Consider the following 25,962-nt stretch of genomic DNA (forward strand, 5'->3'; position numbering starts at 1 on the left):
CTCGTTACCCGTATAAAAGACACCTGGGAGCCAGACATCTTGCTGATTGATAGGGGATCAAATACTTATTTCACTGAGTAAAATGCAAATCAATTTATATCTTATTTGAAATGCATTATTCTGGATTTGTTTGTTGGTATTCTGTCTCTCACTGTTCAAATAAACCTACCATTAAAATTATAGACTGATCATGTCAGTGGTCAAACGTACAAAATCAGCAGGGATCAAATTTTTTTTTCCTTCACTGTATGGACTTTACCTGAAAGACTGGAGCACTGTCTGACTGCCTGTGACAGAGCCCACCATCTGAATATTGAGGGTGACCTGTAGTTTTGGGGCCACTTACAAAACAAATCATCTGGGCCACTCTACCTAGATGACCCTCCCCGCACCACCAGTATTTCCTCTTCTACTCCTCTTTTCGGTGGCAAAGATGGCTTAGACAAGCCTTTTGGGTGCAAACATGGCACAGACAAGCCATTTGGGGGCACAGACGTTATGGAGGCATCACAGCAAACTAGCGACCACTCTACCAGTGAAGGCTAAGGTGACCACATTTTATTTCTGCTATTCAGAGATCCCCAGACCCCTTGTGAGACCATATGCTGGTGTGGTTGGCCCTGGGTTCCTTCTAATGCAAGACAATGCTAGACCTCATGTGGCTGGACTGTGTCAGCAGTTCCTGCAAGAGGAAGGCATTGATGCTATAGACTGGCCCGCCCGTTCCCCAGACCTGAATCCGATTGAGCACATATTAGTCCAGGTCTGGGAGGACATCCCTCAGGAGACCATCCGCAACCTCATCAGGAGCATGCCCTGATGAGGGAGGTCATACGGGCACGTGGAGGCCACACACACTACTGAGCCTCATTGTGACTTGTTTAAGGACATTACATCAAAGTTGGATCAGTCTGTAGTGTGGTTTTCCATTTTGATTTTGAGTGTGACTCCATATCCAGACCTCCATGGGTTGATAAATTTGATTTCCATTGAGAATTTTTGTGTGATTTTGTTGTCAGCACATTCAACTATATAAAGATGAAAGTATGTCATACAATTAGTTCATTCATTCAGATCTAGGATGTGTAATCTTAGTGTTCCCTTTATTATTTTGAGCAGTGTATATATATATATATATATTATACATAATAACAGGGCCGGCCTTAGGGGTGTGCGACCTGTGCGGCCGCCATGGCAGCAGGGACGCCTGCCCGGAACTTAAATTAAAACATCGTTTTTTGTGTGTGTGTTTTTTTTTACTTTATTTAACTTTCCCCATGTTAAATACATTTTTTTTACTTTATTTAACATGGAGGATGTTAAATAAAGTTAAAAACAAACACACAAAAAAACCCGATGTTTTAATTTAAGTCCCGGGCAGGGGCGCCGAGCGGTCGCTCGTGAAGTTTTCAGCAACCGCTCGGCACCGCTCACTTTCCGCGACTCCGTCACGGTGCCGGCGTTTCATGCTGAGTGCCGGAATATGAAGTCATATTCCGCGGCTCAGCTGTGAAGCGCGCACCACGGCAGAGCGGGAAGACGGACACCTCCCGCTCCCACCGCAGGAATCCAGCAACAAGGTAGTAAGAATAATGAGAAGTAGGGAGAGGGGGTAGATAGTGAGAAGGGGCAGGGGGGGCAGTGAGAAGGGGCAGAGGGGATAGATAGTGAGAAGTGGGTACATAGTGAGAAAGGGGGGAAGGCAGTGAGAAGGGGAGAGGGGGTACATAGTGAGAAGGGGGTACATAGTGAGAAGGGGCAGATAATTAGATGGGGAGAGGGGGTAGTGAATACAGTTTCTACTTCCTTTTCTGAAAAATTTGATATGCAATATTATGTGCTCATCACAACCAATTTAATGCAAATACCTAAAAACAAAGAAATAAAGTGCTGCGCAAAATTTATAAACGACACCACAATATGTGCGGAAATTAAATAAAATAATACTTAAATTCATTAAAGTGGATTCTTCAATAGGTTCCTCTGTTGGGAAGCCCATAGAGCCCCTTCTGGGGAATGGAGTTTCTTCTTTGTACCGGCATGCACCTGAGGAAGCCGATTGGTGAAACGCGTTTGTTGGGGTAAATACAAAGTATGTATATCTGTAATTAATATGTGCTTGATTAAGTTTATGTGTATATATGTATGTATGATAGCTGCAAGCCACTTAGGGGGGAAGTAACAGGAAAGACAGCTGTAAGAAGATATCACACCTGCATACTATGTAGAGAAGGAAGGAAATGCATCACCTGGAGATAGGCATGGGAAACATAGCAAGTCAATAACATCACACGGTGGGGTCTTGGGAACAGAGGACAGGGACCTCATTTACACATCAATAGAGAAATCCCTTAAAAAGACATTGTAGAAACACATAGAAGGAGACTGGATTGGTGAGTCTCACCTTTGGCACATCACCCACACAGCATACACACTTAGCAGCAGATATTAGATAGATGGGATGTTTGTGAGTGGTATGAATGATTGTCATCTGTATATCACTGTAACTCTGGTTTTGTCTTTGCTGTAACATTAATCTGGGTAGATTCTAATTAAAGCTCTCTCTCTGGTAAGAATCTTGGGTTGGCTGTTTTATTGTAATATCAGGTAGAAAACCTTAGTAGAACTAGACATATATATTATCTGGAAAAGGGGATACGGTTATATGTAGTTCTTGGAGGAGGTAACAAGGGTATTACATTTATCATTAATACACAACGCAGAGCGGATTATTCTCCACGCATATCAATTGGTGGTATTGGTTTGAGAGAGGAGAAGTATATACAACATATTGGTGCCGTGACTCTTGGCCAGAAGAACTTTACAGAGTCTGCCTGGAGTGTGGTGAGTATAATTGTTATTATATTATATTGCTGTGATTTGTTCGTTTAATATGACATGCAACATGGAGGATGCAAAAGTTACTTATTCTAAAAATGTTAAGAAATGGCTTCTGAATTATATTAAGAGACATGGTGGTCCTTATGAAATCCCACAGGACTGTAAACAGTCATGGGAGATGTTGCAGAAGTTTTTGGGAGAGACATTATTTGAAAAAAAGGTGTCGGAGAGTAAAAGAAAAGGTTGCATTGTGCAAGGACTACTCTCTTGTTGTTTAAGATTAGAAGAAATTGTGAAAGCAAAGGAGGATAAGTTGGCAGAGCTGAATGTTTCAATTAAAGTAAAATCTGAGAAGCATGATGAGATGTATAACGCGTTAAATAATAAGATTGTTGATCTTAGAGTGAAAACTGCTTTGGATTTTGCTGCTCGTTGGATAGCGGAGCAGCACAAATCAATGAAAGAGCAAAAAGAACTTTTGGAAGCAAAAGTTCTAGGTTTAAACATTGAAGTTGAGAAGTGTAAGCTTTTTGCACAGAATGCTGCAGCTTTATGTGTAAGCAACCAGCAGACTTTGCAAGAAATTGAGGAATTGCGTAGTGCAAATGAGTGCCTTACTCAGAGGCTGAGGGATGCAGAGGGGGAGATTAGGACCCTGGCAGCCTGCAGTAAGAGGGAGGCTGATCCTGTGCATTGCACAGCTAACGGTAACAAGTTAAATGTACAGCTACAGAAAAGAAATGATGTTGTGGCTGCAGTTGAAATAGATGGGCAAGGTTTAGAGGAGAAGCAAAGTAATGCTAATCATAAAATAATCCGAAATCACAGCAAAATCATTGCAAAGCCTGTGTCTGTATTAAGCCCCTCGCTTCAGAGACAGTTGTATCAGAGCAGGCTACAACATAAATTTCAAGGACCCACAGGTAAAAGGGAAGCCTTTAAATGTTTTGCTTGTGGTAAAGTAGGACATTTTGCCAGAAATTGCCACTCTCACTCTGCTAAAGAACACGATGTTCAGGAAAGACCCATGGTTGATAGTTGGAGGCAGGTAGATAAGAGTTGTTTTAATTACACTAGGTGGGGATCTCAGGGAAGAGGTAATGATGTTAGGAAAGACTATATCAAGCCTTGGATTCCCTACCATGTTATTAAGGCACAGAAAGAAAGAGTTGAAAAACAGAATAAAACTAGTGTGGTCTTCAAGATTTGTTTTCATTTGTTGTTGTAACATATGATGCTAATCTATTTGTTTTAAAGTATTTGTTTTTCAGAAAAAGAAGAGATGATACTAAATGAAAAAAAAAAAAAAAAGGAAGAAAGTAAACAAACCCGTGGATCGGGACATTAACATGTTATTTCTTGCAGGAAATTAACATTTTATAAGAGGGAGGAAAGACGTTCAGAAGAAAAAGGAGAAATCAGAGTAACTTTAAGAGTAAAGGGGCAATCGCCAGAAGTTACATTTAAGGATAAGCATACCATGGTTGGGGCTATAGGGGGATGGATAGTGGTACAGTGTAATATTTCAATGCCTAAGTCTAACCTTCCCTCTGAATTTGCAGTTTGGAGCTATCCAGGACGGAGTGATATGCATAAGAGTACCAGTACATTTTGGACCAATACCACAAAGGAAGTGAGAATAAAGATGCTGCTGGAAAGAAATTTTACATTAACCCAGGATGGTTCTGTGACATGCAACCCAAATCACAGTGGACTGCATACTATAGTAGACTCAGAAATTAAAGTACAACTTACTAACTCACAGGACTGCCCAACAACCACCCCCTGGCCAGAGCATGGATTATTCATACAACCAACACAAACGGTCGCTTATACAGATGTGTCTTATGTAACATTACCATTATTGTTAAATTTTTCTTCATTTAATATACCAGAGAGCTGCCCAGAAATGTTGAAAGAATGGTTTAAAAAGGTGTTTCAAGCACATATTAATCTATTCTGGGATGCTACACAAGGGCTTCGTTTTAGAGAGAGAGAAAAAAGGGATCTGGGTACTGATATAATATCAGGATTCAGTTTGGGGACCTCAATTTGGAATAGAGGAGACATAGAGGATCTAAACTCACGAGAACAAAAATTTGTAGATGGGTTGCAACAAATTTTACTTAAAGAGGGACGTGTGGAATTTAACACTCTAGCCGAAACTGATCTATCAATACAGAACATTCACACAGTTGCTGCAGATTTGCAATGGATTAATATATCTGTAAATGCTCTGAGAGAATCAGTTGAGAATAATGATAAAGGCTATGGTATGTGGTATAGTCGGAAATCTACTAGTTGAACATCTAAATTTAGGCCTCCAAGAAATAAAACAAGGGGAATGGCCCAGAATTGTGAATTCTACCCTAGTTTTTGATCTGGTTAGGGAATTTGGCATAGATTGCCAGAATGTAGTCCTTTCCAAAATTAAAAGTCTACAGAGTTGGTGCAATAAGTGTAAAGTAGGGAAAAAGGTAATTCCATTACTAATCGACATTCCAGTTTGGACAGAACAGCCTGTACCTGTTTATAAGATGACTATGCTGGGTGAGTTAGACGTGGCTAATGGCACTAATGTTTTAAAACAACTCCTGCCACAAACCCGCTTGGTGGTAAAAGAAAACCAGTTATGGAAGATTATTAACCCCAGTTGCTGTGACAGACGTAAAAATGCTTGGCTTTGTTCCTGTGTACTAGAACCCCTAGTCCGGTCAGATGGATGCATAATGGAGAGCTCAGGGAGCTGCCCAGTTCACCTTAAATGGATGGAAAAGGGTGGTACATGGGCAGGGTCCTACGATCTGTGCACTGGGTGTATCTAAAATTCTCTGGCAACAAACTGTACCTTGTAAGGTACCTGCTACAGGATGGTGTGTTAATCTCACCTATGGCTCCATGAAAGTGGGTAAGGAGGTCATAAGAGCTAACATTCAACTCACACAGGTATCTGTGAACATGGTACAGGAGGAGCTGGGAAATTGGAATAAGATGATTCCCTCACTATTTAAAACAATCCCGCCACTTAACATAGATTTGGATACATTATTTAAAAGAAATAATAGAAGGGTTGTGCAATTGCAGGATCTGGTGAAAGAAAATTTAGCCAGCACTAAAGAAATTACACACAGCTTTCAAGAGCCCTGGTGGAGCATCCCCTACAATGTATATACACACCCAGGATTAAGAACTGCTTCTGTAATATTTGTATTCCTGCAATTTGTATTAATTTGCTCCTTATTCATCTTATATTGCTTCTAGAGGAAAGAACTGAAAAAAACACACACCAAGCAGGAACGATTAGAGCTAGCATCAATTGTAGGGATATAAAATACCAGTATATTGGTTCTTGTAATACTGTTTGGGTTTGAGTTGGTATATGTCTTTATGAATAAGTTCCTATATGGATCTTATTCAAGTGGGGGAGTGTTGGGGTAAATACAAAGTATGTATATCTGTAATTAATATGTGCTTGATTAAGTTTATGTGTATATATGTATGTATGATAGCTGCAAGCCACTTAGGGGGGAAGTAACAGGAAAGACAGCTGTAAGAAGATATCACACCTGCATACTATGTAGAGAAGGAAGGAAATGCATCACCTGGAGATAGGCATGGGAAACATAGCAAGTCAATAACATCACACGGTGGGGTCTTGGGAACAGAGGACAGGGACCTCATTTACACATCAATAGAGAAATCCCTTAAAAAGACATTGTAGAAACACATAGAAGGAGACTGGATTGGTGAGTCTCACCTTTGGCACATCACCCACACAGCATACACACTTAGCAGCAGATATTAGATAGATGGGATGTTTGTGAGTGGTATGAATGATTGTCATCTGTATATCACTGTAACTCTGGTTTTGTCTTTGCTGTAACATTAATCTGGGTAGATTCTAATTAAAGCTCTCTCTCTGGTAAGAATCTTGGGTTGGCTGTTTTATTGTAATATCAGGTAGAAAACCTTAGTAGAACTAGACATATATATTATCTGGAAAAGGGGATACGGTTATATGTAGTTCTTGGAGGAGGTAACAAGGGTATTACATTTATCATTAATACACAACGCAGAGCGGATTATTCTCCACGCATATCAATTGGTGGTATTGGTTTGAGAGAGGAGAAGTATATACAACAGCGTTGTGCTGAATAAGCCCATTGAGGAAGTGGACACAGAGGAATCCTGTGAGAACCAAGTTCCTACAACACAGCATTATTCCGGTCCTCTCCACGGGAGCGTTAAAGTATTCTTATATGTAAGATACTACTTTTTTATTCATATTAAAGCTACTACTTTATTTTAACTCTTTCTCCTCCGATCTTTTCTGGTACACCGGTACAAAGAAGAAACTCCATTCCCCAGAAGGGGCTCTATGGGCTTCCCAACAGAGGAACCTATTGAAGAATCCACTTGAATTTAAGTATTATTTAATTTAATTTCCGCACATATTGTGGTGTCGTTTTTAAATTTTGCGCAGCACTTTATTTCTTTGTTTTGTGTATTATCTTTTACACTTGTGGTCAGTGTGTTGGTTCTGCAGCACCAAGGTATTATACTTGTTTAAGTTGTGTCATTACACATTTATTTTAAGCACTGAATATCACTCTTTTCTTTTCACTTTGTTAATGCAAATATCTGCAATTTAAAATATAGGAAATGCTTTCATGCTGTGCTGAGAGTTGACCATAAAATACAGAATGGAAAGGGTAAGCAATATAGCCATATAACATTAGATAAGATGTCCCGAAATTGGGGTACTTTGAAGTAGTGGCGGGCTAAGCGATATATGGCTGTATAGTGTCGCGGAATACCAAATATGTATACCTTTTTCGGGGGGATGGGGGGCGCCAGAGTAGTAGTCCGCACAGGGCGCCAGAACACTTAAGGCCGGCTCTGCATAATAATTTACTCTGTTAGTGAAGGGGGGTACAAAAGACCAATAAAGAAGAAACTAGCATGACCTGTGTATCCATATATATCATTTTTTTGTATAGTTGTACTGAGAAGACAGAAGATAAAGTATAGTATACTATATAGTATATAGTGCTCCGCCCATATCTGTACCAGTCCGGGCTAAGACTAAATTAGTGGAACAAATTCAGGATTGAGGAACCCCTGGGAGAGTTATTTTCAAAAGAAGAGTATTACCGTACTGGCCCGATTTAAGGCCGTACTTTTCCCCTATTTTTTCTTTAAAAATAAATGTTTCTTTAAAATAGCACCAATCTATAAGGGTGCGGCCTATAACCAGGCCAATACAGTACTTCTGTTTGTGTTTATATATGTGCTGTGATTATGCCACCTAAAATTGTCCTTACAGAACTGCAGCTGCTGAAATAATTTTCACCTTAGTAGTGTTAAAATTTCAATGGCAACAACACTTTTTAACTAAGAAGCAGATTTGCAACTAAAACAAAGACAGAGTAAAAGGTTAGCCAAGTGTTTAAGGTAAATATATGTAGGTAAAATGTCAACCTATTCACCCCCTCTGTAACCTATTTGTGCAAATGGATGTTCTATGACCCCATGTAAACTAGGGCCACTGCAACAGCATGGAACGTTGCAAGTAAAATTTACTGCTGTGCCTACATAGACAGAGTGTATGGACAGCTGCGCCTACATGGGTCCCAGTGTGGAGGGCTGCAAGGCAATACTTGGGGATCTGACTGGTAGGTGGTTGCTGTAGTAACCAATCACAATGATCACAGCTGGTATGACATGTGTTTATAAGTACTGTCTCCAGCTCTCTCCCCCACTGATTATGAAGCATAGGGATGAAAAGCCAGATGTTGTATCAATCAGTGGTTAAAAGGTTCTACAGTTATAATATATAACCAAAAGTTTGTGGACACTTCCAATTATTGAGTTTCAGCCACAACCATAACTAACAGGTGCATAACATCAAACACATAGGCACATCTCCATAAACACACTAGCAGTGGGTTGTACTGAAAAGCTCAATGACTTTAAACGTGGCACTTTGCCACAGTTCAGTTTCTGCTTTGCTAGATCTGCCCCGGTCAACTGCCAATGCTATTATTGTAAAGTGAAAGTAAAAATCGACTGTCCTCTTTAGCAGCACTCGCTACAGAGATTAAGACAAATTAATACGTAAGTTAAAAAGGTCCTGCTCAAAAGGTTACAATAGAGATAAAATGTATATACAGTATATATATATATATGTATATATATATATATATGTATATACCGTATTGGCTCGGATATAGGCCGCACCCGAATATAGGCCGCACCCTAAAAGTTTGGTGCTTTTTTAAAGAAAAAGTTTTGTAATAGATATGCTGCCACTCTGTCCCCCCCACCCCCGAGATATGCTGCCACTCTGCCCCCCTGAGATATGCTGCCACTCTGCCCTGCCCCCCTGAGATATGCTGCCACTCTGCCCTCCCCCCCGAGATATGCTGCCACTCTGCCCCCCCCAAGATATGCTGCCACTGTGTCCCCCCCCCTTGAGATATGCTGCCACTCTGCCCCCCCCCCAACTTATCAGAGCAGACTCCCAGGTGTCTTGTGGGGCCGGAGGGGGACATCTACGCAATACGCGTATACAACTCCCGGGGCCGGCACGTCTGCACAATGTGCTTTAACAATCTCCCTTGCCGGCAAGGGAGATTGTTAAAGCACATCGTGCAGACGTGCCGGCAGCGGAGGTTGTTTATGCGCATGCCGGTGAACGTCTGCACGATGCGCTTAGACAATCTCTCGTGCCGGCACTCCCCCCGTGGAAAGTGCCGGCAGGGGAGGCATTCTGAGGGTATCAGAGAGTAGGATACAGGTCACCTGCACCGCTGCGGGGGATCTGTATCCTAACCCTGCTGCCTGCCCAGCGCCCGGAACTGCATGTCCCGGGCGTCGGGCATTAGACCCCGAATATAGGCCACACCCCCACTTTAAAGACTTAAAGTGGGGGGGGTGCGGCCTATATTCGGGCCAATACGGTATATATATATATATATATATATATATATATATATATATATTGTGGTAAAGTGTATGGGAGAGTGGTTGAAGGGATATATATCTCACCTGGTTTCCTCAGCCAGGCACGGTAGCAAACCCAGGAGCCCTCAGGTGAGGCTTCCTAAGCTCATTACTGGGGAGGAAGCCTTAAAAGAGAGGGCTGTTAGGTTTGAAGGGGGAAGGAGAAACTGAGTGAAGGAGCAGCTACAGCCAGCGCTGCAGCCCACCAGTTATGAAGCTTTACCTATGTAAAACCTGTTACTTTGCTTTGTGCCAGACCTTAGGCTTGTAGAGAGGTATCTGGATGTTTAGTTAGAGCCGGACAGGCTTAGAGTTTGTTTTGTTTACAAGGTGCTCTGTGCCTACATCATCTAAATAAACACGCTTTACGTTTGAAACCTGTGTGAATACTGTCATTGCTGCCCCATGTGTGAGCTGTTCCCTACAATATATATATATATATATATATATATATATATATATATATATATATATATATACTGGTGTGTGTGTGTGTGTATATATATATATATATATATATATATATATACACACACACATACTCAGAAAAGGTCCTTTTATATAAGCTCTGCTTGACCCAGGGACATTTCCAAATGTTTTATATGCTCGCCAGTAAAAATGTATACCCCCCTACTCAGGAGTTTCACACAGTCAAATGCCAGACTTTGCCACCAATATTTACTATTCAGCAATTGTTGAACTCAACAATCACAGCCATAACCTTAATTTTTTAGGAGGGAATGTACCCTCCTACACACAATCGCCAAAACGGCTTGTAATGGTGCGGCTACAAGTAAAGACAAATTTTTAGAACTTTTGCAGTTTTCATCAGTTTCGTCGGAGATGGCTCTCGTTATCTTTGATTCGTACGAATGCACGAAAAGAGCAACCTCTAGATTGTAAGCTCGTTTGAGCAGGGCCCTCCTCACCTGTTGTCTCTAAGTCAAATTGTTATGTTACCTACTACTTGTTTTGTCCTGTCTACCCATTGTACAGAGCTACGGAATTTGATGGCGCTATATAAAACAATAAATAATAATAATAATAACTCGCTAAAGTTCGTGCCAAAATGAATGCACACGTCTACTTACAAGTCTAACTAATACATGTACAATGCAGGAACAAATTTCATTAGAACACATGGTTTAGAATAATTATGCATTTAATTAATAACTACATCTGTGATATTTTTCATTCCACTTCCAATTATTAAAATTTCTGTAGATGATCGGCACATATGTTTCTTTCTATAGCTTATGCCATAGTCATTATTTCATAAACAGGAATAGGAAGGTTCATTATTTAATGAAGTGAATAAAACAATACTAAAACCCTGTTGAATTATGCCTAATTTAAGTCTCTTCCCAAACCATAATATTATTACATCTGTGGTCTTAAAATAAACATTCAAGCTCATAAAAAAATCATAATTTTCACATATGTTTTGAGTATAAAACAAGGAAAGTTTGTTATAGAAACAGTCAAAAAAAAATTTTGTATTGAAGCAGTTATGGGTGGCTTTATTATACCACATCTCATGCTATAAGTACACATTTCCATTAACCCAAATTTATATGAAATTTAAATAATCTAATGGTTCAATAATTTTATTGATGTATGTTTAAGATTAATGTTGTAAGTAGTTGCTGGAGAGTATAATTGGAGATGTACATATAAAAGCACCGCACACTTCCCATCATCCGGTTTATTTACACAGGGCCAACCTGACTTGGATGTAAAGTGATACCACAGTAATATTGAAACTTAAGGAACAGCGCCAAGACAAGGCAAGTTAAGGGTGTTATGTGTGAGGGGTGAGTGTGGTGATGTGTGATTGACAGTGTGTTTTACTGTTAGTGCATAGTACAGTACTGTTTTAGGCATGTGTAAACAAAATTATGTAAAGTAACAATGCTTTTAAATGCTCTCTCTACTACTACACCAGACAAGTGGACCACTGGAGAAGGCTGAAGAAAGAACAAAGAAGAATTGAAGTGAAGGTGAAGTGGACACATGGTGAAGGGAGGGAGATATTGACAGAGAGCGTGAGAGAGCATGTGACAGTGAGCGTGTGTGAGAGAGAGGGTGTGAACAAATTTACTGTGGGAAAACACTTCTCTCTCACTGATCCATCTGCTTTATTCTAGCCTGGTGTAGTACAGAACCTTGGCTCTGCCCTGTCTAGGAACTACTACATTACATGCCGAGAAAACGCTGCAGAGAACAGTTGACCACTGAAGAAGACTGAAGACACGGAGAACACGAAGTGAAGCAGAGAAGGTAGGGAGACATGGACAGACAGCATGAGAGAGTGTGTGAGGGTGAGTGGTGCTTCTGAGTGCTGAAGTGCTTAGTGCGTAAAAACTGTCTGTCCTCACTACAGTTCCAAATTGATGCAAGTTCCAAACTGCATCAGCAGAAGAACTATGCATTGGGAGCATCGTAAAAGTGTTTTCCATGGGTAAGCAGCTGTACACAAGCAAAAGACTACTATGTGTAATGCCACAGCTGGAGAGGTGTAAAGCATAACACTGCTCCAGTGTACAGTGGTGGAATCATGTACTTTGGGGTGATGAATCATGCTTCACTATCTAGAAGTTTGGGTATGTTGGTTTCCAGAAGAACACTACCTACTGGAATGCATAGTGCCTACTGTAAAGTTTGGTGGAGGAGGGAAAATGGTCTGGCGCTGTTTTTCAGGGTCTGTGATATGGAATGCTAAGTGCGAGCCAGGCCTTCTCCTCCGCAAAAAAAAACAGACACACAAAATTGTGCACGTGAGAGTGTGTGAAAATGAGTGACAACAAATTTTGTTTCCAAATAGGAAACAAATTTCATCGAAACCAAACGGGCAGGAAAAAGAATTCATTGGCTGAAAAATAATGGACCAAAGAACTAAATGAAAAATAATTGTTGGTCCATGTGTAAAGTCTAATATATACAGTATATAGCTTTGAAACTCTATGTGTTTTATTATTGATTGTGTATATCTTCAAGAGGGAGTGTGCATATTACTGGGGGTGGTCAAGGGGCCAGGGCTGCAACTGCCCCTTGGGCTAGAAGGTGCCAGCCCTCACCCGACAGGAGTAGGACTCATCTGACACCAATTTATGTACACGCAACAAAGTATAGTGAATTTGTACATCACCAGTGTAAATAGGCATATATTGATAATATCGTAAATTGCATCACAACCTTGGCCTTACCTTTCCATTAGCAATGATGAAAAATGTGCTTCCTTCCTCACCTTCTCGGATAATGTAATCTTCCTTTTCATAGTATTCCTAAAAAAAAAGGAGTAAGATAACCCGAAAGACATTAGACCTTTTTATATTAAAAGAATTAGCATTAGACTAGCTTAGGAGTCAAATAGTATAAAGGTTAATGGTGGGAAGGTCAAAGGAAAAAAAATAATAATTGTTTTGTCCTGTTGCAGTACCCTAAATGTAACACTTTTGATGAGCTTCCCATTTTCAGAATGCAATGTATACCGAATATAGGACATTGAACATCTTTAGACCTGTAAGTGGATTTTGAATGTCCATGTGATATATTTTTTTATCTGCCCATAGGTGATTTACATAACAGATATCCAGTACCATATAAATGTTATAGATTAGAGAACATACATATATAGGTATACTGTCTTTGGTTCCTGTTTTCCAGGGGGCTGACTAAATTCACTTAACCAATGATAAATTGTAGATTTGTTTATTGTGGCACTGAACGAACCGTTCAGTGCCACAATAAACAAATTACAGTCCTTAAGAAAACCATAACTTGTTTTACAATTTATATTCTTATATTTTCTAATAAATTACTGTATTCAAGCAACATCTTAATCTGTGAGACAGAAACAAAAAATAACAAGTTAGGCTATTCACATATGATTAAAGTAGTGTAGAATGTGAAGCAGCCAGCTCCAGTGTGTGACCCTAAAAATATGTAAGATTACACTGAGATTGGATTAAAATACTGGGGGTCAAATCCTAGTTAACTTCTACCTGTCCCGCTCTCAGCCTCCAATCAGGAGCGTCCCTGAGACATCCAGCGTGGTCACATAACAAATGGTATGTGCCCCTGTAGTAAAAGCACAGAAGACAAGGCTCCATGTGAGGTAAGATGGAGGGGAAATGACAGCAAAAGAGTGGGAGAGAGAGATAGTGAGGGACAGACCTGAGGGAAAAGAAAGACCCTGAGAGGGGGAAAGAGAGAAACAGAGTGTAAGTGTGTATGTATGTATACAGGCCCGGACTGGCCATCGGGCACACCGGGCATTTTCCCGGTGGGCCGGGGAGGCCCAGGGACGGATTGACGTAGGGGCTGATGGAGCTGCAGCTCCAGGCACCTACCTTAAAATAGGCTCAGTCAGGACCGGACTGACTGGGCCTATGCGGCCGCATTAACGCAGGGCATTAGGGGCACCTGCCCCTTAAGCCCGCAGCAACTGCGACCGTGTCCGCCTCTCTAGGAGGCCGGGCAACCCCCACCAGGGCCGGCCTTAGGGGTGCGCGGCCGCCCACGGCTTAAATTAAAACATCGGGGGGGGGGTTGTTTACTTTATTTAACATCCTTCATGTTAAATAAAGTTTGTTTAACTTTATTTAACATGGAGGAAGTTAAATAAAGTTTAAAAAAAAAACCCCGATGTTTTAATTTAAGCCCTGTGCGGCCGCGCACCCCTAAGGCCGGCCCTGGTGGGGGCTGCCCGGCCTCCTAGAGTGGCGGACCCGGTCGCAGTTGCTGCTTACTCCGGCAACAAGGTAAGTAGGGTAAGGGAGGGGGTGCAGTGAGAGGGGGGAGAGGGGTTAGATAGAAAGGGGGAGATAGAGGGGGTACATATTGAGAAATGGGGAAGGGGGTACATAGTGATAAGGGGGAACATAGTTAGAAGGGGCAGATAAGAAGGGGATGGGGAGAGGGGGTAGTGTGAATGCGTACAAGAATGAATGAATAAATGTGTGGATGAATTGTGTGAATGCGTATGAGAATTAATGAATTCATGTGTGGATAAATTGCTTGAATGATTTGTGAGACTGCATTAATGAATATGTGTTATTGATTTGTGTGAATGAGTGAGTAAGTGTTTGTGTCTATCATGAATGTTTAAGTGATTTGGGGAAATGCAAAGATGGTACATGAAGGGTGGGCTTTAAAAATAAATAAATAAAAATGGGCTGCTCAGTCTTAAATGCCCGGGCCTATTTTTTGTCCCAGTCCGGGCCTGTATGTATATGTATAGTGTTAGGATGTGTGTGTGCAAGTATAGTATCTCACAAAAGTGAGTACATCCCTCACATTTTTGTAAATATTTTATTATATCTTTTCATGTGACAACATTGAGGAAATGACACTCTGCTACAATGTAAAGTAGTGAGTGTACAGCCTGTATAACAGTGTAAATTTCCTGTCCCCTCAAAAGTGTTAAAGTGTATGGGTTAGTGTAAGGTGTCAGAGTGAGAAATGTAAGGTAGACCCTACCATCTACAGGAATTAATAATTAAAAAGGGGGGATATTTCACTGTCCCAGGGCCGGCCCAAGACAAAATGCCGCCTGGGGCGAAGTTCAAAATGCCCCCCCATTATCTACCCTTCCTCTCCCTACCGCCCCCCCATTATCTACCCTTCCTCCCCCCCCCCGTACTTACCTTTCAGCAGTCCTGCGGTATGTCTCGCTGCTCGGTCTCGGTGCCGGCTTGTAATGCTGAGCGCCGTAAATGATGTCATCTTCCCGCGCTCAACATTACAAGCCGAGCTAGAGGGCTCGCAGAGGAGGCGCCGAGCGGGTACTGACAACTTGGTAAGATAAAACTACTCGGCGCCCTCTCTCTCTCTTCTCGTCTTAAAAAAAAAAAGGGGCTTGGGGCGGCAAAGTGTCGCCCCTTCAAAAGTGCCGCCTGGAGCGGTTGCCGCACTCGGCTCCATTGTCGGGCCGGCCCTGCACTGTCCCCATGACAACGTAGGCTCCCCATGATGCAAGTGCCACTGCTTTCATTCACAGAGGAAACCCACAAGCATGCATATTATTTTATTGAGCCTTACCCCAGATCTTTTTGAAACTTAGCAACACCCTTGGTAGTCGCCCTGAGATAACCCCAAGTTTTGCATGGTAACATGAGGATCAGCCTTCCATACTCAGCATTACATCTACTGACCATCATTTAAATATTTTCTTAATATATTATGTCTTTAAGTTTCTTTTTCAAAATTTTGTAGAAGCTCTTGATATGTCCCTACTGGCATGAACTAGTTCAAATTCTAATTTTGTTTTGTTTCAAAATAGGCCATACTGTTTTATACTGTTAAACACGTTCCTGTCAACAGCCTTAATTTTTATGTTTTGCATTTCAGAATATATCAATCAGGACACACACAACTAAAATCTGACATACCGTAGGTAGTTAATGTAGCCCTGTCTTTTATAGTGCCATTTCAATTTTTTTTCCACAAAAGCTTGTATTTTACAGCTTTATAGAGGTACATGTTTTTATAGATTAACATAAGTAATATGTGAAATAAAAATCCCACTTAATGTATATACCCTGGAGGAAAGACATTTTAACATCATTTTCATGATTATTCATAAGTATTTATCATTATTCCTCCTGTGTCTTATGTCAGTTGTATTCAGGGCCGCCATCAGAAATCTTGGCGGCCAGTACATGCTTAACGTTTGGGCCCCCATGCCTCTCCCATCAGCCCACCCATGTCCATCCCACTGACCCACCTATTGCTCAACCCACTGGAGTGCCTTGAGTCCTCCTATAAGCACACCTTATGAGGACAGGGGAAAGCCAAGGGCTAGTGGCGTTTGGGTGCAGTGTTTTTTCTAGGCTGCCTATAACATACATATAGCTATATTAACATGTAAGCTCGCTTTGACATCCACTCACACTACGATAATACACTTACATACACACATGCTCCTCCTCTCCCCCTTCCAGTCACAACTAACCCTAGGCTCATCCCTGACACTGAAATACCACACGCTGACACACAAACTCATAATAACACACACGTGCTAACAACAAATACTAAAACACATACACTCATCACCGACAAATTACTTCCTATTCCGGCGCTCTGACTGTTGTGCCTAAGGAAACGCAGCTCACAGCGCTGGCCTAACAGTAAATCCGGAAGGGTGGTAAAGCTGGTGCTACGGGCCCATAAACAACATTTATATTGCAACATTGGTGCAAAACATTGGGGTAAGAAGAACTGTATATTGTTGGTAATTATTATTTTCATCTTTTCTACATGATGCAGGTGTTAGACTCTGCCACTTTTAATAAATTATTTTTAAACCAGATATAAACAGTGTTAGGAACAGCTAAGCTACACGAGGTAGACCACAAGCAAATGAAGATTAACCTGTTGTAAATAACTGATATTTGTGTCTGTACAAAACATTTTAAAATGTTTAAACCAGGACTATTTAAACTAATGTGGAATCTGCAAACACAGCTGTTTCTAAAAAACAACAATTAATAACCAAATAAGATATAAAAGTTTGTCCATAAGTAGGTTTGATACATTTTTTATCGAAACGTGTAAACATAGGTAGTTTGGTAAAAACACTTCTTTGCAAGTCTCAGGCAATTAACACATCATCAGCCCTGAAAAGGCATATCTTTATTTTATCACAAATGATACTCAATTTAAACTCAAGACAAGTCCCATGCTACATTTGCATCCATAGGCACTAATATAGACAGCGGGGACATTTGTTATTCCATTGGTAAACTCACACTTACATAAGTCCCAGTGGGTCCATGAGACCCAGGCGGCAATTTGCTGGGGAAATTTGCTGGGGCCTGTATGCTTTTGGCAGCATTTCATTCTTGCATCCAGGCACCACAATGTCTTGGCCTAGCTCTGGATAATCTCATTTAATTTACACTTTTTCTTTATTGGATGTAAGGTAAACATAGATCTAAAAATAAGAGATGTCTAAAAATGAGTAAATCTGTTATCAACTAAAATCCTGCATTAAAGGTTTTTATCCCTTTAAGGACTGGGGGTGTTACATATAATGGCGTTTTAATAAGCACAGTTGCGCGAAACACGTTTGCTTTCCCTGTTTTGCACAAATAGATTTTGTCTCCATCACTATCATATTGTGGCCTTTTTTCGATTTTGGACTACAATACACAATTATTTTTACTTCATAATGTTGCCTTTTTTCCCCCATCTATTCAAAGTTGACAAATACAAGGCAATACGAGGTGGAGTTCCCGTTTTGATCTGAGAACACGATTATAAAGCTATGGAGGTAAAGATCATTGGATCACTTGTGGACTGAGCCTGCTTATATAGTTGTATCACTTAAATATTACATCCTCACAAAACTGGCATTTAAGCTATTTACAGTCGCGATCGGCATCAGAATTGCTGCTTGAGGAGTCAATCATCTGCACTTTGTCAAGGGCAGAGGGAGGCATATAACAGGGCACCAAACCATTTCTAACTACATTTGTTTGTTGTTTTTACGATATATATATTCACACTGGATATGTATAGTTTTCATTTTCACAAATTTTCCCTCATTTTATTAATATTTTTTCCTATCGGTTTATTTAAGTAGGTATAGTTTCAAAAAAAAAAAGCGGGGATTATGCTTACAAACAAGATAGAAAAGTTGCAAAAATCTATTGGTCCTTAAGTGTAAAAAAGTCCCACACTACCTAACAATATTAAATATATGCTTATCCCCTTCCTGCTAGCCTAATCTAATATATATATATATATATATATATATATATATATAGCATACAGATGCTATGTAATTGTGGCTTTCGTGCATTATTTAATTAGCCAATCAAACTGCTAAAATGTGAACTGCATTAAAAGTCAAATGTTAGTTTAATTTATTAAAGATATTAACATAATAACAAGGTAAGAAAAAACAGCTCTAGAAATGATTTAAATAATTATATAAAAATGCTGCCCGAAATGTGAAAATGTTCTCACTGTATTATTACTCTCTTCAATCTAATATATGGAACCCAAATAGAACTCTCCCATGATTATTACATGTGTCATCCAAATACTCTATTAAAAACACATTTTCCCCTTTTAAAGAAAAATAATTGAGCTCTTCAGCAAAATTACGCTGAATTATTAATTTGTAACATCTGTGTCAGTATTACGTTACATGGTCAGGTTCTCTGGAGGGATCAGATCCAAGAAGACCTGTTCTGAGTGACTTCATCATACTAAACCATGAGAAATGGCAGAGCAAACACTGTATCATCATGGCACGGAATTAATAACCCACACTAGGGAATTTGTATGAAATACTCATTGATACATTACTGGTGTAATTTACACTTAAGTGCAAAATGGTCTTTGACTACTTGTCAATAGAAGGCTGCTTTTTTTCTTCAGAAATTATATCAGGAACACGGGAGTGACATAAAGTCAACACCTTGAAAATAGTTTCTTTCTGTTGAATCTTTCAGAAAGAAAGTGTGTGATTCCTGCCCACGTATTTCTAGTGGCTAAGTTCCATATTATGTTTCTAGCCAAAAAAACAAACTAACTAGACCCTCTTTATAAGTTGTTTCACGTGCATGTCAGTTACTGTTTAATGAGCCCTCTTGTTTAAGAATTACACATTCTTTTATTTTAGAGATAGAGAAAAAATGGCATGAAATTGACCAACATAAGTATAAACTTTTACAGTCATTTTTACAGTATATTTGTACTTACACATTTTTTTGTATACCTACCTGTCTGTATGACACTGAGAAACGATTACTAGAAAAAACATCATTTTATATGCAGCCATTACATACAGCAAAACAATTTATATAGGTTTAAACCTTGTCATATCAACATTCCACTTAAAAAAAAACCAAAAAAAAAACCACAACCACTTAAGAAAAACTAACTAAAATATATCATAGTTAATTTAATAGAAGCCGAGTATTTCTTGCAGTGTTCGGCCACAGCGCTTGATCACTGATAAAGCAGTATAATTTTAGTGTAGAAAATCATTAACTTTTTTCCATTTGCTTTGAGAACCTTTAAAGCCTGGGTAATAATTTGGGGTGAACTGAAAATAACTGAACTCGAACAGATATCTGAGGAGATCATTGTTACAGTCAACTGGGAAAAATTACACCATGAGGCCATTTCTTTAACCACATGTTTTTCATTTAGTATGTTTTAGCCTTAAAAATACCCCCCATATGGCATGCATAATATGTCCAAGTGAAAAAAAAACTATGCAGAGCTGTTGAACCTCCATAGTTCTGACATTTGGCCTGTTTGATAGGCTTCCATGTCAAGGATGTGGACAATTTGGAGGTTCATTGCTAAACATAGTCTAATGGTGGAGGTGTACTGGTAATCTCACTAAAGCTTAACCAGTGAAATGCAACTGAAGTTGCAAAGAGACAGGGACAGTAAACCCAATATACTTTGCTTTGAAAAACTATTCCTTTAAGAATATTAATATAACAGTGCTTTGGAATTATTAACAAACACTGCAAAATTGTTATATTTCCATTTGGATATAAAAATGAATGGCTTACCACTTCTAAGCAGTCAGCTACTTTCATTAATTTATCTTCTGGAAGCTTCTTCAATAAAGATACACTGTGAAATAAGAAAATAATATATTGATTGATTCATTTGTTTGGTGGTAACCAAGGGTAATAAAATCTCATTAGGTTAGAAACCTTATCTAAACGTAGCTAACCAATAAAAATAATTTGAACACTAATGTTTGAATAAAGCATCTAAAGTGTCTGTATGAGTATTGCTATGTAATTATTTACTGCAAGTACTAGCTCTACAAATGAAATTAACATGTAGATATTTTCTTTGCTCTGGCCTTCTTACAAAGTTTTTCTGTGTGTTGTTTTTTTTTTTTACAAACTTTACTTTTATTTTGTAATAAATATATTTATGATTTACAAATTTGCATCACTTATTGCAAGAGCAGAGAGTGAATGTCAGCAAATAGATCACTATCTGCAAGCCAGTTGCCCTGAGAAAGTAGCTAGTAACTTAAAAAAATAAAACGTGTAAAACACAAAAGATGCCAACGTTATGAAAAAACATACAGTAACAATTTATAATATGGCGAATAGGTAAAATATCATCCCAAGTATCTATCTAATTATGTAATTTATGCTTTTACCTCTTGAGAAAGTTTCTGTGTTCTTCATGTCTTGTTTGAGTGGTCTTCCTCATAATGTTCTGAAATACTTCTCTGTCCAGAGCCCATGTTCTGACATGGCTGATGGCTTTAATAATATAGATAATAATTATTGTTATCAATAAGCAATATAAATACTGGATGAAAAAAAATGAATGCTCAGTTCATTAAAGGCTCTGTTTAAAATACTCTGCTAATTTAATAAAAAAAATCCAACTAAATGCATCATTACAAAAATTTCCAGTATTGATAACTGTCCAAACATTTCCAATGTAAAATTTTGCTACATTCATAATTTTTGTTCAGTGCCCTTGTCATTTGGCACAAAAGCCAGCACAGATAAGATATTGTCACTGAATGCACTATTGAAAGCAAAAGGTAAGAAATAATTGTTTTTTATTTTTGCATGTGTCATGGGCATACCTAAATTTTAAACTATTGTATTTTACCTGTATCAAAGCCATACGACCTTATTATGCTATTTGAAGTAGTTATTTTAAAAATGTTAGTTTGATGGGGCAGATGTGTCCTTTATGCCAGGTATTTTTCAGGGTTCCATAAAGCAAACATGGTATTTATTTTAGATAATTGATAAGGTGTTTAATTTTCTTCTCTGGGAGCTGCTTTCAAGAATTTGCCAGCAAGCTGTCTATGCCACTCGCACTAGTCAACTGATGTGAGGGGGCCAAGCATTCATTCATAAATTATCACACAGAACCACTATAAGTGATATTATAAGAAAAGAGGCTTACATTTTTGGAAAAAAATAACAGGCACATCTTAAACAAAATAACCTGACTGTTTCCATACGCTTGTACCAAGTGATATTGGTGGGTTGGCAGTGATTTTATCCAAGAAGAGCAGAAACACTTCTTTCTCTTTTTCCGCGGATCTGTCTGCATTATTCCTACCAGGTGTAGTACTTCTACAACAAAGTTGAGCCTTGGCTCTGCCCTGTCACGGAACCACAACACCAGGTCGAAATAACGCTGCAGAGACCAGGGATGAGTGGACCACTGTAGAAGGCTGAAGTAAGAAGACAAAAGAGGACATGAAGAACAAGAAGTGGAGACACAGAGAAGGCAGGCAGACATTGACAGAGTGTGTGAGAGTGAATGATCATGTAAGTGTGAGAGAGAGGGTGTGTGAGTGAGTGACAACATATTTTGGGAACGGGAAATGCTCACCAAATTTAATTCGCACCAAAAGGGCAGCAAACAAAGTTCATTGCCCAAAATCAAATGGACCAAAATCAAAACAAAAAAGTGTACATATACTATAGACACACATATATTTGAATGTATATATATAGTGACATTTTCCATTGTTGATCACATACAGCAGATGTCTATTGCAGAACAGGAGTTCCAACAAGGATTTTGTTTTTCTTATGAAAACCATGAAAACCAATGAAATAGACCAAGCCATTGATTTGAAAAACTCCTATGAAGAATTTCTGTTAACTAAGGGTAGGGGAGTCGAAGAGTACCCACCCCTCTTTCCTCACCTAGTGGATGGGGGTAATAAAATAATTAACCCCAGAAGGTATACAGCCCACCTATATCTCCACTGCCCCCAGCAGCCCCTAGCAGTTCCCAGTGGAATGGGGGCATAAAATGTGAAATATAACATATGACAGGTACATTCCATCCTATACCTTCTCCGTGTTATTTTAAAATTTACCCCAATCCAATCCAATTTTCAACTTCATGACAATTAATGAATACGTGAATTGTTAAGTCATCTAGAAAACTGCAAGGAATAGCTGACATGTATGTGAATGTGGAAATTGCTCCTTCTGATGTAACTTGAGGTCAGGTTGGCATCCATATGGATGCAACGAGTGCAAAACAGGACAGGGGAGTTCTCAGGTGAGCTTAGGATTGGTGGGCTGTGGGAGCCTGAAAAAAGGAACAGAATTAATGGGGCATCTCTAATCTATATACTATACTCCTTTCCCTTCTGTGTGCCCACTTCTTTGTTTGGTTTTGTCATTTTGTCCTCTGTGGTATAGTTGAAGGTTTTTTAGTGCAGTTTTCAGAGGCCCTAGTGTGAAGGCTGGTTTAGGGACATATAGTTAATATGGTAGTATCTTGCGTAGTAGTCAAATATATATATATATATATATATACAATATAAAATGCTTACCTTTTACTGAGGCTGTTCTTGTGCAGTTGTATAATATTGCAAGCTCACCAAATGTTGTCCAGACAGGAATGGAAGTCAAAAGTTTGTTTTGCTGAAAAACTTCTGTTTTTCCCTCTTACAAATCAATGAGAAATAAACATAAGGTAAAAAGTTAGAGAATCTCTCATTAGAGATTTTTACCTTTACCTCACAGCAGCGAGGTGAATTGTATAGTGTAGGACTTGCCTAAGAGGTTTGCCGTGACGTGGCAGGCGAGCTTCCATTTTAATGGCCATTGGAGTGAAACTAAAAACCTCCATTTGTCTAAATAAGCACAGGTGTTTGGGATAGTGTGCAGGTAACTATTTTTCGGTGTTTGTTCTATGTATTTTGGGCTAATGAATACTATAGCCGTTGCTGCCGCCCAAGAACGATGGGAGTTTGAGCGCAGGGCTTTCTTCTGTGTATAAGGTAAAAAGTGTTTACTGATGCGTTACTTTTAGAATGTACTTATGTTTTATTTATTTACATTTAAAAGATGTACTTAGTGCTTTAGTGTTTACATTATAAGAAAGGCGAGATACAATAACTCCAGGCAGCCATATAGATATTTAATTCTAGGTTATAACAAATATACATATAGTACATTAGGGAAGGTGGTCTTAACCCAAATCAGGTTACAGTCTACAAGGCTGCAACACAGAGAAATGTGCAACAGGAAGATTTAATTTACCACAGGGTATTAAGTATACAGAGGAATTTCTTGCATCTTTAGCCAAAGGTCTTACAGGAACAGTAATGCTCACTTTTGTCTACATATGTCAGTGGCATCCAAAAGTGTTTTATGCAGATGCACATTACTTGTTGTGTACCAAGTCTACTAAAGGAAACCGAAAAGTTCCATGCACATGTGTTTTCCTAAAAAAAAGAATTATTCGTTAACTGATAAAGTTAAAAACTCTGAAAAGAGCAACTAATAAAAACAAGCTGCAAGTACCAAATAAGTACTGAGAAAGAAACAAAACACCATAACGGCATACATGGTGGCCTGACACATTTTGTGTATCGCCACATAAACCTCATAAGACTTGTGGGCACGCAGCACAACAGGGTGTACAGTTCCCCAAGTGGTAGGGAGAGATTTGAACCATGTTGGCAATTGTTGTACGCAACAGTTAAGCAAGCTAATCAAGAAAAAGGGAGGCTTAGTTAGGGCACAAAGAGACAATACTTTATTTTCTTTAATCACACAGGGATATCCTATAATTTATGAAGACCTTTAGGGAAAAGACTTAACAATTGTTTATCAACTTAGTGGTATCAAAGTTTCAGTAGGGACTGAAAACTAAGTATCATACGGTAGATAAAAAGAATTTATGAGAACAACAGGAAATAAAACATCATTGCTACAATACAATGTTGTACATAAAATGGTATGCAATGTCCAAAGAAAGTGAAAGTGAGTGAGAAAGTTCACCAAGTTGAAAAAACATGACAGCTTATGGTTGACTATTTAAAAAACAGATTTTTATGTAAACTCACACCAGCTGAAAATACTAAGTCTAAACTAAAACTAAAATGTACTATTTCATGTTGTTTTTCCAGGTAAACAGGGTTATAAAAATATTATATTGAGTCCCCTTAAATCTGATAAAAACATGTTTGCCACATTTAAAAAAAAAAAAAATGTGCTAATACAACGGCATTAAATTCAGTGAATGGTAATTTTAAAATCTCCACAAAATTTAAGTTAAATATTTGTTTTGTACATGTGATTGTACCTCAATTTAAATTGCGTGCTTGAAATGGCCTACTAACGTCAAATCCACAAAATGTTTGCAGAGGTTAAGCTCTGCATATATAATGCAGGTAAACCAGTGAAATGCAAGCCCTTAAGTGTATTGGAATTTGAATGCGGTCAGTTTAGGCCCCAGGAATAGCTCTGGCATTACTATTTTATTTGTGTAGAGACAGTACTTTATTTGTACGGATCTGAACCCTGCTTCCTTTTTAGCAGATATATTTTTCAAGTATACTTTATAAAAGCTGTGCAAAACCACATCACCTGCTCTGTATTTCTCCATGACTAGCATTAGTCATAGTCAATGCTAAACATTTCCTAAACCTTGTAAGTATCTCTAAGGGGAGATTCAACGGAAGACAAACTTGAGAACAGGGACAAATACGTACCAGCTAATACGAATATGTGACTTCCTGGTTCACCTTGCTTAATAATGTAGTCTCCTGGAGAATATGTCCTTTCATACATGCATTCGGCCATGTCCTGAACTTGATGAGGATCCAGTCTTTTTAGAAATTGATTCTTGTTTAATGCATCCATTATTAGCTTTTTCTTACTTGCATTTATGAGGCAAAAGAGAGAAAGAAACATGTTTTGTTTTGAGTTTATTTGTAAGGACCTGTTACTACTGAAAAGGATACTCCAGTGTCCCATGGAGCACCAACACTAGTTTTTAAGTACTTTCATATGCACTCTTAAATCTGTAAAAAATAAATGACTTACCTTTAGGACAAGATGCAGCACCCTTTTTTTGCACCAGACTCACTGGTACTGGCTGGCAGTGGCTATGACCTGGCTGGCAGCGACTATGACCTTGCTGGCAGCGACTATAGTGCACATGTGTTTTGGCAAGCTAGGCGGCAGGGAAAGAGGCTAATGCAGAATCCCTTCATGCATTTGCAAAGGGGGAGGGGGCAAAACAAAAAATTAAAGGGTACCACTTGGCTATCGTATGGATTGAAAAGCAATAAAAGATTACAATCTTACCAGGGATACTAAGATCTATGGCAACATTTTC

The 25,962-nt window shown here is 39.1% G+C and overlaps 1 protein-coding gene across 1 annotated transcript in view; it reads right to left on the bottom strand.

Annotated features, from left to right (window-relative positions):
• LOC149286950 (cGMP-dependent protein kinase 2-like) overlaps nucleotides 1–25,962 on the bottom strand; it is a 60,812-nt gene that overhangs the window by 25,012 nt on the left and 9,838 nt on the right. Inside the window, exons 2-6 of the mRNA XM_089493566.1 lie at nucleotides 25,334–25,500; nucleotides 23,165–23,278; nucleotides 20,999–21,104; nucleotides 20,388–20,451; nucleotides 13,053–13,130 (exon numbers count right to left, since the gene is read on the bottom strand). Of these exons, the coding sequence (XP_089349692.1) occupies nucleotides 13,053–13,130; nucleotides 20,388–20,451; nucleotides 20,999–21,104; nucleotides 23,165–23,278; nucleotides 25,334–25,500 (529 nt within the window). The remainder of the gene's footprint in view (nucleotides 1–13,052; nucleotides 13,131–20,387; nucleotides 20,452–20,998; nucleotides 21,105–23,164; nucleotides 23,279–25,333; nucleotides 25,501–25,962) is intronic.

Source organism: Sceloporus occidentalis, unplaced genomic scaffold (genome assembly GCF_023333645.1).
Source record: "Sceloporus occidentalis isolate IW3139 unplaced genomic scaffold, rSceOcc1.0.p SCAF_65, whole genome shotgun sequence".
Taxonomy (NCBI): Eukaryota; Metazoa; Chordata; class Lepidosauria; order Squamata; family Phrynosomatidae; genus Sceloporus; species Sceloporus occidentalis.